Source organism: Macaca fascicularis, chromosome 19, assembly GCF_037993035.2.
Source record: "Macaca fascicularis isolate 582-1 chromosome 19, T2T-MFA8v1.1".
NCBI lineage: Eukaryota > Metazoa > Chordata > Mammalia > Primates > Cercopithecidae > Macaca > Macaca fascicularis.
The window spans coordinates 2,893,993-2,908,782 of record NC_088393.1 but is presented as its reverse complement, the minus strand read 5'-3'; the positions used below and the strand labels follow the sequence as shown (position 1 = coordinate 2,908,782).

General features: G+C 58.6%; 1 protein-coding gene across 3 annotated transcripts; it reads right to left on the bottom strand.

Moving 5' to 3' along the window:
• Window positions 1-592: 592 nt before the first annotated feature.
• Window positions 593-14,454, bottom strand: SF3A2 (splicing factor 3a subunit 2). Of its 3 annotated transcripts, none has more exons than XM_005587459.4 (9): window positions 13,784-14,454; window positions 7,227-7,389; window positions 6,192-6,263; window positions 6,029-6,075; window positions 4,028-4,137; window positions 2,469-2,518; window positions 2,249-2,389; window positions 1,598-1,666; window positions 593-1,504 (listed from the first exon to the last, which is right to left on the bottom strand). In XM_005587459.4, the coding sequence occupies exons 2-9, from the start codon at window positions 7,350-7,352 to the stop codon at window positions 704-706; spliced, it is 1,416 nt and encodes a 471-aa protein (XP_005587516.3). In that variant the 5' UTR covers window positions 7,353-7,389; window positions 13,784-14,454; the 3' UTR covers window positions 593-703. The 3 variants fall into 3 exon arrangements, with proteins under 3 accessions (XP_005587516.3, XP_005587515.3, XP_065391467.1); XM_005587458.4 differs by having other exon boundaries at window positions 14,402-14,454; XM_065535395.1 differs by lacking the exon at window positions 13,784-14,454 and adding an exon at window positions 10,838-10,973.
• Window positions 14,455-14,790: the final 336 nt, after the last annotated feature.

Sequence of the window (14,790 nt, the reverse complement as noted above, 5' to 3'; positions counted from 1 at the left end):
TGCCGCGACCTTGGGGGACAGTGCCCAGCGCCCCCACTCCAGGCAGAGTGGCCTTCTCAAAGAGCCCTTTCTGTCGCCAGCAGCCTATCTCCCTCCCCACAGCGATAGAGCTGGGCCTGATTTGTCAACATGCTGTCCTTGAGGGCCCGTCCCCAGAAGGCACAGGAGTGGGAACCAGGCTGGGAGTGATGGCCAAGCAGCCAGACTAGACAGCGCTGGGGGCGGGGGGCCCAGATGTCCTGGGTGCTAAGGGGTGGGCCTGGAGGAGGAGGGTCCCAAGTCAGTGGGGGCGCCCTGTCCCTGCTCACCCTCCCAACCCCTGGTAGGCTATCTGGAGACCCCAAGGATATCACAAGAGTCTGCTCTTCCCTCCCCAGGACAGGACCCCAGACCCCCTCCTAGCTGGCTGGTGGAGTCTGTCCTCCACCAGGCCACCTCCAAGGTACAGCTGTCTCTCAGGCCTCCCACAGGTGTCTCCCGGCAGGCCCCAGGCCCTCCCCAGTCGGCGCAAACTCAGGGATGGTGCTGTGCCTGGCACTCCCACACAGCACTGACAAGGGAGGGCGGCGCTGCAGACATCAGTGCACTCGGGGCTGGGGAAGGCTGTTTAATGAGCAGGGGGCGGTACAAAAGAGCAGCCTTCTCTCGATGGCAAAAGGCAGGAGCACCTGGCGCTGAGCTTGCTGGGGGAGGGAGCAGCTTCTCAGTTGGTTGGGGGAGGGGGAGGTATGTTCCCTGGGCCTTCGGAGGGGAGTGGGGGCCTCAGCATTGGGGGCATGGGAGTTGGGGGGTGTACCCCAGGATTTGAGGGGTGAACTCCAGGAGGCTGAGGGTGGACCCCAGGAGCTGATGGATGGACCCCGGGAGGTTGGGGGTGGACTCCCGGGGCCTGAGAGTGCATCCCTGGGGCTGGTGGGTGCACCCCCGGGGCCTGAGGGTGAACAGCAGGGGCTGCTGGGTGTACCCCTGGGGCCTGGGGGTGAACCCCCGCTGATGGGGGAGGATGGACCCCCGGGGCTGGTGGGTGAACCCCAGGGGCTGGTGGGTGGACTCCAGGGGCTGGTGGGTGAACCCCGGGGGCTGGAGGGTGAACCCCGGGGGCTGGAGGGTGGACTCCGGGAGCCGGGGGGTGGACCCCAGAGGTTGGTGGGTGGACCCCAGGGGCTGGGGGATGGACGCCAGGAGCTGGGGGATGGACCCCAGGAGCTGGGGGATGGACGCCAGAGGTGGGGGGATGCACCACTGGGGCCGGGGGGTGGACCCCTGGAGCTGGCGGGGGTAGCTGGGGTGGTCCCGGGGGCCCTGAGGGTGCAGGCCCCGTGGGGGGCATGGGTGGCAGAGGTAGGCCTCCCGGCGGTGGCGGTGGCAAAGACTCGGGCAGCGGTGGCCGAGGGGGCAGACCATTCATCAGCGGAGGTGGAGGCCGCTTCACCCCAGGGGGGCCGGCGGGGAGGCTGGGCGGAGCCGGGGGCTTCTCCATCTTAAAGTGGAACTGGAGGAAGAACTAGAGAGACGGAGAAAGGTTCAGCAGGCACGGGCAGGGCTAGGGCCACCGGGGCTGGGCAGGAAGGAGCCAAGCTCAGGGCTAGCCACTCACCTGCTTGGTCTCCCGGTTCCAGTGTGTCCAGAACTTGCCCTCCGCCTTGTCAATCTCTCTGCTCGGCACCTGGGAAGGCGGGGGACAGAGAGGGCTCCTGGTCCCTGTGACCTCAGGGTAGCCATCAGGCAGGGAGCCTGAGGCGTTAGCCTCCCCGGCCCGGACTCCACCCTGGGAGCCCAAGAGAAGGCCCCGGCCTGGTAAGACTTTCGATGGGCACAGGGTTCAGTTCTGGAGTGACACAGACCCGGCCTCCACGCTAGCACACGCTAGCCCCCGCCCTGGACAGGCACCGTTTGTATTGTTTCCTGATGGCTGCTTTGTCCAGGCGTAGGCACAGGCTGTGGGAAGCCCTCCAGCAGCCTAGACCAAGAAGCGAGGTCACTTGGCGAAGGCCTCACAGGCCCAGCGCTCAGCCCTGCCGGCCTCCCTTCTCCATGGGCACAGTGGAGCCCAAGCAGGCCCCCTCCTGCAAAGCCCAATGGGAGGGGTACCCTGCCCAGCCTGCACAGACCCTTCTGGCTCCGTCTCGGGGATCCCAGGGGACCCCACAGCCTGATAGGAGGGGCGCCCTGCCCAGCCTGTGCAGATCCTTCTGGCTCGCACATCTCAGGGGGCCCTGGGGCCCAGGGGACCCCGCAGCCATGCTACCTTGAAGGCGATGGTCTCATAGGGCTCAGCAGCCATGAGCAGGTACTGCCAGCGCCGGTCCGGAGGCTCAATCCTCTGCTCGTACGCAGACATGAAGCGGTGGCGTGGCATGATGCCCTCGGCGATCTCAGGGTAGTCGATCTGTGGGGACACAGCCGGGTGGCAGCGCCACCTTTCAGGTGCCTTCGGCCGCCCCCCACACCCAAGCCCCTGATCTCACCTGGAAGAGGAGGCTCTGCTGGCCCATCTCCGAGTCCCTCTGCTTGGTCACTGCAACACAGAAAGCTCTCAGGTCCCGGCTGCTTGTCCTCCCCAAAGCTGAGGGACCTGGGGCAGGCTAATGCCACCCACTGAATGAGGGCGAGACCCCAGGGGAGGCCCTGTGGCTCCAGGCAACCGCCAATCCGCCCAGGCTCTGGGACTCCGGTATAGGTGAAGGCACAGGTGCGCCAGGGCTGAGCTACCTGCGGAGTCACTCGGGCAGGGACCGAGGGTGGTACTCCTTTGTCCTAATCCCCAGAGCCCTTCACCCAGGGTGCTGGGACACTATCCAGCAGGAGTCGGGGCCACTGGGTAGGGAGCGGCCCATGGCACCCTGGCTCTGGGATTAGAGTGGGGCCGCCTGAACAGGGCCAACACCATCTATAGGGTGAGCGGGAGAGGATGCCTTTCCCACCAGAGCTCAGCAGCCTGGACCCCGAGAATGGCTGCTGGGCCGCCTACGGCCTGGCCACTCTCCAAGCAGCCTCAGGCACGCACACTCACAAGCCCTCCACCTCCTCACTGCCCTGAGCCCAAGCTCAGGACCTGTCAGGGCCTCCCCACCAGGAGTCTGCCGCTCTAGCCACCCTCGTCCACCCAGCGCACCTGCCCCGGGGCCTGTGCCCTGCAGGCTCCTGTCTGGAGGCCAGGCACACAGGCTGTCCCCATCTTCCGTAAAGAACATTTGCTGGGGCCAGGCGCGGTGGCTCATGCCTGTAATCCCAACACTGTGGGAGGCCGAGACGGGTGGAACACGAGGTCAGGAGATCGAGACCATCCTGACTAACATGGTGAAACTCCGTCTCTACTAAAAATACAAAAATTAACCGGGCGAGGTGGCAGGCGCCTGTAGTCCCAGCTACTCGGGAGGCTGAGGCAGGAGAATGGTGTGAACCCGGGAGGTGGAGCTTGCAGTGAGTGGAGATCACGCCACTGCACTCCAGCCTGGGCAACAGAGCGAGACTCTGTCTCAAAAAAAAAAAAAAAAAAAAAAAAAAAGAACACTTGCTGGGTAGCGTGCCCGCCTTCCTGACCCTACAGACACAAGGTCTGTCTCTTCCACCCTGGCCACTTCCCTGGCTTTCTGAACCAGGTCACCTCCTGCCATTCCCACTGCTGAGGGTCCCGGAGGAGCCGCCTCTAACAGCCGCTTCTTCCTGTCCTCCTTCAGAGGCTTCAAGGTTAACCGGAGGAGTGTGCCAGGGCTCACCACACCTCCACTTCCACTCTTTGGCTTGGCAAGACTCCCCAGAAGCTTCCACAACACTCGGACAGGAGGGCACAGACTGTGGCTCAGCTGGGAAAGGGGCCGCTGGGTGAGACGGGTGCTTATCGGGCTCAGCCTGACAGCTCCCAGACACAACGCCAGAGGCTGCAGGTGGGTGAGGGATGGCCACCAAGGCCAGAAAACAGCGGCTCAGGAATGAGGGTCTCAGGGCTGCGCCTCCTGCACTGGAGCCCAAAGAACCTATTCATGCAGCAGCAGCGGCTGTGGCCAGCGCCGCTCCGGGCACTCACCTTTGTAGCCTGGGCGGCCGATCTTCACAAACTTCTTCACCTCCACCTTGACCTTCTCAGGTGCGGGCTGGGCAGGGGCCTCCTTGGCCTCCTTGGCGGCTCGCCGGGCCCTGCAGGCAGGATGGACGTGGTGCTGGGGCCCCTCCACACACAGGCACCAAGGCCACGGGCCCCCTGACCTTGGAGCTCACTACAAACTGAGGGATGAGGAGGGCCAGGGGCCTGGGAGGGGCCCTGGGGTTTGGCTGAGAACAGGGATAGGACAGGCACGTTCTCTTCCTGTCATGCTCCTCACTGTCCCTGGCTGGGGTCCTACCAACAACTCCATGCCTCTGCTTTTTTCTTTTTTTTGAGACCGAGTTTTGCTCTTGTGGCCCAGGCTGGAGTGCAGTGGCGCGATCTTGGCTCACCGCAACCTCCACCTCCCAGGTTCAAGCGATTCTCCTGCCTCAGCCTCCCCAGTAGCTGAGATTACAGGCATGCACCACCACGCCCGACTAATTTTTTGTATTTTGGCCGGGCGCGGTGGCTCAAGCCTGTAATCCCAGCACTTTGGGAGGCCGAGACGGGCGGATCACGAGGTCAGGAGATCGAGACCATCCTGGCGAACACGGTGAAACCCCGTCTCTACTAAAAAAAATACAAAAAACTAGCCGGGCGAGGTGGCGGGCGCCTGTAGTCCCAGCTACACAGGAGGCTGAGGCAGGAGAATGGCGTAAACCCGGGAGGCGGAGCTTGCAGTGAGCTGAGATCCGGCCACTGCGCTCCAGCCCTGGCGACAGAGCGACACTCCGTCTCAAAAAAAAAAAAAAAAAAAAAGGCCGGGCACGGTGGCTCAAGCCTGTAATCCCAGCACTTTGGGAGGCCGAGACGGGCGGATCACAACGTCAGGAGATCGAGACCATTCTGGCTAACCCGGTGAAACCCCGTCTCTACTAAAAAATACAAAAAACTAGCCGGGCGAGGTGGCGGGCGCCTGTAGTCCCAGCTACTCCGGAGGCTGAGGCAGGAGAATGGCGTGAACCCAGGAGGTGGAGCTTGCAGTGAGCTGAAATCCGGCCACTGCACTCCAGCCTGGGTGACAGAGCGAGACTCCGTCTCAAAAAAAAAAAAAAAAAATTTTCTTGTATTTTTAGTAGAGATGGGGTTTCTCCATGTTGGTCAGGCTGGTCTTGCCCTCCTGACCTCAGGTGATCTGCCCGCCTTGGTCTCCCAAAGTGCTGGGATTATAGGCGTGAGCCACTGCGCTCGGCCTTTCTTCTTCTTTTTTTTTTTTAAATAAGACTGAGTCTCGCTCTGTCTCCCAGGCTGGAGTGCAGTGGCGCCATCTCGGTTCATTGCAACCTCTGCCTCCCAGATTCAAGATTCTCCTGCCTCAGCCTCCTGAGTAGCTGTGATTACAGGTGTGCATCACCATGCCCAGCCTAATTTTTAGATTTTTAGTAAAGATGGAGTTTCTTTTTTTCTTTTTTTTTTTTTGAGACGGAGTCTCGCTCTGTCACCCAGGCTGGAGTGCAGTGGCGTGATCTTGGCTCACTGCAAGCTCCGCCTCCCGGGTTCACGCCATTCTCCTGCCTCAGCCTCCCAAGTAGCTGGGACTACAGGCGCCTGCCACCACGCCCGGCTAGTTTTTTGTATTTTTTAGTAGAGACGGGGTTTCACCGTGTTAGCCAGGATGGTCTCGATCTCCTGACCTCGTGATCCGCCCGTCTCGGCCTCCCAAAGTGCTGGGATTACAGGCTTGAGCCACCGCGCCCGGCACAAGATGGAGTTTCACAATGTTGGTCAGGCTGGTCTCGAACTCTTGACCTCAAGTGATCTGCCCGCCTCAGCCATCCACGCCTCTGTTCTCTAATGCTCCCCAGAAACCGTACTCCAGCGCCCAGGGAGGCCCAGGCCAGGCTGGCTTCCCGGCCGTGGAGCAGTGGCCCGTGAGGCTCACAGAGACTTGAGCCGACAGCTGCTGGAGCACCAGGCATCGAAGGGGCACGGGGTACTCACAGGTTGGTCTGGTGCTTCTTCCCCTGGGTATGTGCCAGGTAGCTCCCCTGGAGTGGAAAGGAAACACACATGACTCGGGCCGGGCAGACAGACACAGGCAGGTCCCCCTGACGTCAGCCACTCAGCCCGCCGCGAGCTGCCCAGAGCCGGGCAGAGGCCGCACCTCATTGTTGTGAAGCGTCAGGCACAGCTTGCATTCATAGGAGCCCAGGTGGTTCTTCATGAAGTACGGGTCCTGGAGGGGAAGAACAGGCGCCCGTTAGACAGATCGAGGCCTGCTGCGGTCAGGGCCCTCAGACGCAGGATCCCCTTTCTGTACAGGCATGGCTGTCCCTGACGGTGTCAAGCGTTTCTGAAAACGGGGGATCCGGCGGGAGGCCTTTGTGAGCACAGGTGTCACCGCCTGGGGCTGTGGCCCAGGCTCTGAGCAGCGGGGGTTCCCAGGGAGCCCCCCGCACCAGCTTCCTGGTGGTTCTGAGTCAGAGGGAGGCAGAGTCAGCACAGCACTCCTGGTCACTCCCAATGCAGGGAGCTGTCCGCTGCCCACGCCACCACACCAGTGGTCGGCACAAGGCAGACACAGGCACAAGAAAAGCAAATGGGCTACACTGAAGGCCCAGAGACCCGCCCATCTCCAGGCCCTAAGCCGGGGCAGCCAGGCGCACGCCTCTCGTCTCAGACGCTGGAGTTCAAAGGCTAACTCCACCATCTGTGGCTGGGGCACCCCTCCACCCGTGACCTCATCTGGAAGACAGGGACAGTGACAGAGCCCTCGTCATAGGCCAGGTCCGTGGGGCGTGTCAGGGTACACAGAGAGTGCTCCAGTCCCGATGTCCACAGTGCTGAGGGGACCCGGCTCATCCCCGCTCCTGCACAAGCTAAAATCAAAGGCTGCCCTTCACCACATCTGGCTGGACTGACATAAGCTCTCCCCACTCCCAGAAAATTAAATGATGCGAAACAGAAGGTTTTGGACAGAACAAAACACTCTCACACAGGGCTCAGAGCCACAGAGGGTCTGCTCTCTAAGGCGGACAGATGGGAGCTGTAGCTGCTCGGGGCAACAGGGGAGCATCTGGACACGGGGCTGCACCGCCCAGGCTGGGTGGAGGCCCAGGAAGAGCCTCTGGCACCCTCTCCAGGGCTGTCCTGGAAAGCCGAGCCCCCGCCACAGGCGGCTGCACGGTGGCTGGCCCACCTTGTTGATGTCGATGGTCTCTAGGGCCAGCTGCCGGAGGCGCTCCCTGCGGTCACGGTTGCTCTCGGAGGAGGAGGCCACGCCCCCGCTCCCGGTCTTGCCCCCAGGGCGATGCTGGAAGTCCATGGTGACGGCCTTGGGGCTTTAGCAGACGGGGAGACACCTGTGGAGGCCAAGAGGAGAGAAAGAAGGATGGCTCAGAACTCACGGCTGGGGCTGGGACCTCCCTGGGCCAGGCCACCAGGCTGGAGCCTGTGACAGCCCCTCACCCTGCACTCCCAGAGCCAGGGTCTAACCAGCCCTGAGGGGGCCACCCCAAAGTGCACCCAGTCTCTTCCAGGAGGCCGAGGCCCACTGTGGACAGGCACAGACACGAGGAAGCTGGAGCCTGTCTCCAAATGAGCGTATGTGAGGGATGGAGAGGAAGCCACTCCAGCCCAGAGTGCCAAGGCCTGGAGACCTGAAATGGAGCGGGGAGCCCAGAGAAGGCATAAAGAGAAGACAAGGCCAAATTCTCACAAACGAGTCACCACCACCAGGGAGCCTTCCCGGACTGCCTAAGCCCCCAGTGTTCAAGCCTTCCTCTGAACTCCCTCTCTGGTTGGCTGCGCTTACTTGTCCCCAGCCTAATTCTATCTCTTGGGTTCGCTGTAAACTTATTGGGAGGTGAGGACACTGATCTTTGTGTCCTGACTAGGTAACATCCGGGAGATCGGTCACATCTGCTTGTGGCGCAGGAGGGCTCTGCTGAGTCCCCAACAGGCAGCCTCCTCTCATCTCCTGGCACTCTTCCCCTTGAGTCACGGAGGCTGTGCTGTGGCTGTGAACGGGGAGGAAGGGGCCCCAAGGCGAGGGACACGGGTGCCTCTGGACTCTGGGAAAGGCAGGAAACGAGTTCTCCCCCAGAGCCTCCAGAAGGAATGGAGCCCTGTGGACTGGACTCTGACCCCAGAACCAGAAGCTGATACAGCCGTGTCATCTGAACGACTGCATCTGCAGTGATGTGCCACGGTGGCGGCAGGTGTGCAGGGGCACGCTGAGGGACAGGCCACGGTGGCAGCAGGTGTGCAGGGGCACGCTGAGGGACAGGCCACGGTGGCCGCAGGTGTGCAGGGGCACACTGAGGGACAGGCCAGCTGTGCTGCTGACTTGCGGTGGGGCCTGAAGTCACCCCTTAATCTATGGGGGCCCAGGATCCCTCCCCACCCAGTTTTTATTCCCTGGGCAAGTTGATGAAAATGATCCAGCGTGGTGACTGGTGAGGCGGACCTCCCGGCTCACTGCAGCATCACAGATGCCCCATCACAAGTTCAGACATCATAAAAGCCCACCCAGAGATGCCCATTTTTACGTGTTATCATGTAAACTTCGAGAAACCACCACCGTGACCATCGCCATCCCTTCACAAAACAAAGAACATTCCATTGTGAAAAAGGAGACTGTGACAGCAGAAGGACTGTCCTTTGCTGGGAACACCACCCTCTGGCCCCAAGGAACCCTCCCTGCCTCCGGCTTCTTGACCACGTATTCTTCAGGACCAGGGAGAACTGCATCCTCTCCGTGCTGGCGCCATCAGCCGCAGGCCACGCCAACTCCCACCGTCCCTGCTGCCAGCTTACAACTGCCTGGGAGGCTCTGTCTCCAGACGGCGCACAGGCGGGCGGGATTGTGTGGGGGCCGCCTGAAAGGTTCATGAAGTGCCTAATTTTTCTCTGGAGGACATTCAAGCATTTCCTGGTCAAGCGACATGAAACTCACATCAGGGGATGTGCGTGGGGAGCCCAGCGAGCAGCCTCCCACCAGGCCGCGGCTGCACTTGCCTCTCCACGCCTCACAGAAACCACAGTCCTCCACGCACCTCAGCACCGAACCAAGCCCTCGCTGGGGGGAACATGCAAGAAGGCAGGGAATCGGCCTTCTTTCACGGATGCACCCCAAGAACCCGGGGGGGCCTGGTGCTGGGAGGCACTCCCACACACAGATCTCGGGGATTCATCAGCGCTCCCCTCTCCCAGGAAGACGGCCTGTTCCTTTCATCATGAAAGAATTCAGCAGCATGCGAACGCCCTGCTTGTTCCCGGTCGTGGCCCCTCCCGGACCATGCCCTCACTCTGAGGCTAAGCTCTGCAGAGTCATCACTGGTCTCTACTCCCAAGCCTGCACTCTCCGCAGCGCCCGCCCATGTGTCCTCACGGCCAGCAGCGTCTGGCGGAGAGAAGAGCAGACGGTCTGTGGAGGACCCAGGGCCCGGGAGGAGCGGGGCTCAGTCTCAGGAGTGACCTGCACTTCGCTCCTCCACGCAGGAAGGGGCAGCGCAGCTTCTGGGCCAGGACAGGTGCAGGTGGCCACACCAAGAGCCACCAACCTATCCTGATGTACTTACTTCCCATCACATTTTAGTGACATTTCCAGAATGCTCTAACGACCCAATGGCTGGGAGGACCTGGAAAAGGAACTTAGATGGCAAAATGCTAACAAAGCCAAGAGTTCAAATCCATCTAGGGCGAGCCTAGTTACTTCTCAAACTGGCCAGACAGAACACCCCAGCGGCCAGTGGCTGGCTCAGGACACAAGCTCCAGCTGTCACAGGGAGCTGTCACCTGTGGAGTCTGGCCCACAGAAACCTAAACCCAGACCAATACTCAACCACTCACCAAGTAAAACTCTGATCCAAAACCCAGAAGCCATCTGAACCCAAGCCTAGCCACCGCAGCCACTGAACGCCCGCACCGTCCCTCCCCAGCAGCTGAAACGTGGCGGCACCCTGGGGAAGCTCCCACGCTCTGATCCCCCACGACCCTCGACTAGATCAGAACTTTATTTCCAGCAGAACTGGCATAAAAGGACCTCTGGAGTTAGAGACACAGGCCCAGCAGAGCAAGGGGGCCCAGCGTTAGGCTGAAAAGAGGGGACCGAATCACGACCTGCCGACTGGGCAGCGGGAAGTCCTGCGGTTCCTCGGCACAGCTCAGGCGGCAGGCGGCCCAGCACAGATGCCCCCCCGCCCAGGGGGAGGCCAGGAGTCTTTTCTGGGGAAACAGCACAAGAGGAAGAATCCTCAAATACGAACATTCGGGGTCCCCACACCTCAAAGAAAAGCCCCGCTCCTCGCCAGACCACTGGGCAGTTGGCCTCCCGGATGAGAAGTGGCGCTCACACAGAGCTGCCGGCCGCTTTGTTCTTAAAGAGAAACACACGCATCTGAGAACAAAGAGACTGATGGGAATCCCAGTAAGAGATTGCTGCCTCTCTCCTTCGTTATTGGGGGAAACCGCTGCACCACAAAACCAGAACGGGACGCTGAATGACACCAAGTTGAATTAAAACAAAAAGCCCTTGAACAATACAGACGGGATGATGCAAACAAAAGATTCCATACCAGAGTGGGAAGCTGAGCCCAACAAATCTTTCATAAAGGAAAGCCAAGAGTCGAAAAAACAGGAGGAAAAGCAAGAACCCAGACGGCATTCCAGAATGAGAACAGAAAAAGTACCCAACAAAATAAAACATGAAAAATATGATCACAGAAATAACGTAAGAACAAGAAAATTCAAACAAAAACAAAACCCAGGACTAAAAGGAACCAAACTGTCCAGATACCAAGGACTCACCAAGATCAGAAAATAAAAAGACCCCAGGGCCCGGGGAGACCAGGGAATTTCACACCGCACACCACCCAGGAAAATGTGCAGCTTCCACTAGACAAAGAAAACTCAGCAGACAAGATCAGAAACCAGCACAGGAACTGATCTTCCGAGAACGGCACTGAAAACAACGCTTTCACGGTTCTGAGCAAACACAGATGTTTTTTTCTCTCTTTTCCTTTTTTTTTTTTTTTTCTGAGATGGATTCCTGCTCTGTCGCCCAGACCGTAGCTCGATCTTGGCTCACTGCACACTCCACCTCCCAGGTTCAAGCGATTCTCCTGCCTCAGCCTCCTGAGTAGCTGAGCTTACAGGCGCCTGCCAACACGCCGGGCTAATTTTTATACTTTTAATAGAGATGGGGTTTCGCCGGGTTGGCCAGGCTGGTCTCAAACTCCCAAACTCAGGTGATCCACCCGCCTCCGCCTCCCAAAGTGCTGGGATTACAGGTGTGAGACACCGCACCCGGCCTACAAATATGGATTTTCTTTTTTTTTTTTTTTGTTGAGACAGAGTCTCCCTGTGTCGCCCAGACTGGAGTGCAGTGGCCGGATCTCAGCTCACTGCAAGCTCCGCCTCCCGGGTTCACGCCATTCTCCTGCCTCAGCCTCCCGAGTAGCTGGGACTACAGGCGTCCGCCACCTCGCCCGGCTAGTTTTTGTATTTTTTAGTAGAGACGGGGTTTCACCGTGTTAGCCAGGATGGTCTCGATCTCCTGACCTTGTGATCCGCCCATCTCGGCCTCCCAAAGTGCTGGGATTACAGGCTTGAGCCACCGCGCCCGGCCAAATATGGATTTTCAATCTAGATTTTTATACCCCACCAAACTTCTAACTATGAGGGTAAATAAACTCATTTTCAGGCAATCAAAGACTTCCCCCATCCCCGAAAAAAATCATCTATTTCTTCCAAAGCTCCCAGAAGTTCTGCTCTGACAGCAGGAAGAGGAAAAGATGGCCACACTGGGAACAGAGGTCAGCACAGGGCAGCAAGGACAGGAAGGTTTGGGACACCAGCTCCACCCAGGCAGAGCACAATCAGTCCCATTTGGAGGAGGAGGATACGGGAGTCTTGGAGGGCAGTGGGGAGGGGGAGATCAATTCATTTAAACCTGTGCAAAACACAACTGATAGGTGTGAGATGCTGGAGCTTTGTGGGGAAATAAACAAACAGTAGGGAAAAGAAAGGCTAATGGTAAAAACAAAGTTAATTAGCTTTAAGGGAAAATAGAATGCTACAACAAAAGCCCAGTTGAACACATTACTTGTTTTAGCAGCCAACTAAATATATATACATATACATGTGTGTATGTGTGTGTGTGTGTGTATATATATACATATATACACATATATATACATATATATACATATATACACATATATACATATATATACATATATACATATATACATATATATATATATATTTTTTTTTTTTGAGACGGAGTCTCGCTCTGTCGCCCAGGCTGGAGTGCAGTGGTGCGATCTCGGCTCACTGCAAGCTCCGCCTCCCGGGTTCACGCCATTCTCCTGCCTCAGCCTCCCGAGTAGCTGGGACTACAGGCGCCCAAAACCGCGCCCGGCTAATTTTTTGTATTTTTAGTAGAGACGGGGTTTCACCGTGGTCTCGATCTCCTGACCTTGTGATCCGCCCGCCTCGGCCTCCCAAAGTGCTGGGATTACAGGCGTGAGCCACCGCGCCCGGCCATATACATATATTTTTTTGAGATGGAATCTCGCTGTGTCTCCCAAGCTGGAGTGCAGTGGCGTGATCTCAGCTCACTGCAAGCTCCGCCTCCTGGGTTCACGCCATTCTCCTGCCTCAGCCTCCCGAGTAGCTGGGACTACAGGTGCCCGCCACCACACCTGGCTGAATTTTTGTATTTTTAGTAGAGACGGGGTTTCACCATGTTAGCCAGGGTGGTCTCAATCTCCTGACCTCGTGATCCACCTGCCTTGGCCTCCCAAAGTGCTGGGATTATAGGCGTGAGCCACTGCGCCCGGCCCTGAGCAGCCAACAACATTTTGCATCTTATTTAAAAAATACAACCAATGACCAACTGTGCTCACGACAGAAACTCATTCAGGATATGGAAGGCGAAGGTGCAGTGGGTGGATAGGAGGGAGAAAATCTCAACAGCCGTGACAGGAAATCAGCAGATGATGTCTACAAATTGATAAATCCAGGAAGAAGTATGTTATTTACTAAAGTAAAGATCAGGGAACAGAGTGGAAAAACCCCATCTCTACAAAAAAATAGAAAAAAGAGCCGGGTGTAGTGGCTAATGCCTGTAATCCTACCACTTTGGGAGGCTGTGGGGGGGTGGGGGGGGGAAGGATCACCTGAGGTCAAGAGTTCGAGACCAGCCTGGGCAACATGGCCAAACTCCGTCTCTACAAAAAATACAAAAATTAGCCGGGCATGGTGGTGAGCACCTGTGGTCCCAGCGACTTGGGAGGTTGAGGCAGGAGGACGGCTTGAGCATGGGAGTTCGAGGCTGCAGTAAGCTGTGATGGCACCACTGCACTCACTCCATCCTGGGTGACAGAGCAAGACACTGTCTCAAAACAAACAGAGAGACAAAAAACCGACGACGACCAGGGGAAATGAACTTAAGAATTGAGGAAAGGTGGCCTCCGAGACCTGGGGCTGGACCAGCGGGAAGGAATTAGTTTTTGGTGGCAACACCGTTCTCTCGTTAAACCCAGCAAACAACCTCTTTTCCAAAGCTCCCCCTGGCTGTTTGGTGTTCTCCAAGGATACACACGAACAACGGTCACAGCCATGTGCACCTGCAAAATGGGGCCAGCTAACGTTTTCTGGTCCCCTTTGGCATGGTGTTGAAGCTGTCACTCCCGTTTTAAGGGGAATGACGCTTACAGGAGTTACATCACAGAGCCCCAGTGAACTCACAGGTATAGATTAGCATGCAGAAGCGTTCTCGGCTACAAGGAAGGAGGCCCAAACCATTTCAGCCGCGATCCCGATCTGATCCCAACGAGTCTTAGTTGTTTCTTTTTCATTTTGTGAAACAGGGTCTTGCTCTGTTGCCCAGGCTGGAGTGCAATTGCGATCATGGCTCACTGCAGCCTCGACATTCCGGGATCAAGCGATCCTCTCGAGTAGCTGGGGCTACAGGTACAACCACCACTCCTGGCTAATTTTTAAAATTTTTTTGTAGAGATGGGGTCTCGCTGTGTTGTCCAGCCTGGTCTCGAACTCCTGGCCTCAAGCGATCCTCCCGCCAAGCCCTCCCTGAGCGGTGAGATTACAGGCGTGAGCCCCCGCGCGCGGCCTCCCAACAGGAGTTTGGAAATAGAGTTCCGAGGGGGCCCGACCCTCCGGGCCCGCCCAACGCGGGACCTACAGGATGCACAAGGCCGGACGCTCACGGGAGGAGGGAGGGGAGCGACGCCGCCGCCCGCCCCTCGGCCTGCGGCCTGTCGCAAGCTCCTCTCTCCTACGTCCGCTCTTCCCCAGGGAACCCCCGGTCCGAGTCGGCCGCCACCCTCAACCGGCTCCACTCCTCACCAGAGCCTGAGGGCGCGTTATCTCCTCGATCCGCCACCGCCACGACTTCGTTCGGCGCACGCGCGTCGCGGTCAAAGAAAGCACTTCCGGGGCAAATGGGGCGGGCCCTCTGGTGTGCGCATGCCCGGCCCGCCCAGCGGCGCAAGTCAGAGGGTCAGGAGGCGCGAGGGAAAGGGCTGGAGGGGGCGGGGCTGAACGCCCGGCCTGGAAGGCAAACCGCGCGTGCGCACAACGCCCCCAACGAACCCTTGGTTCGCTGCGGCCGCGCTGGGCTAACTTTCGCGAGGGGCGGCTGACATTCTTCGGGAGACGTTATCGCTCCCTCCGCCTGCGCCTGGCCGCTCTAGGAAGGGGTGCCAGCCATCGCGGGGGTGCCTTGATGCTGTTCC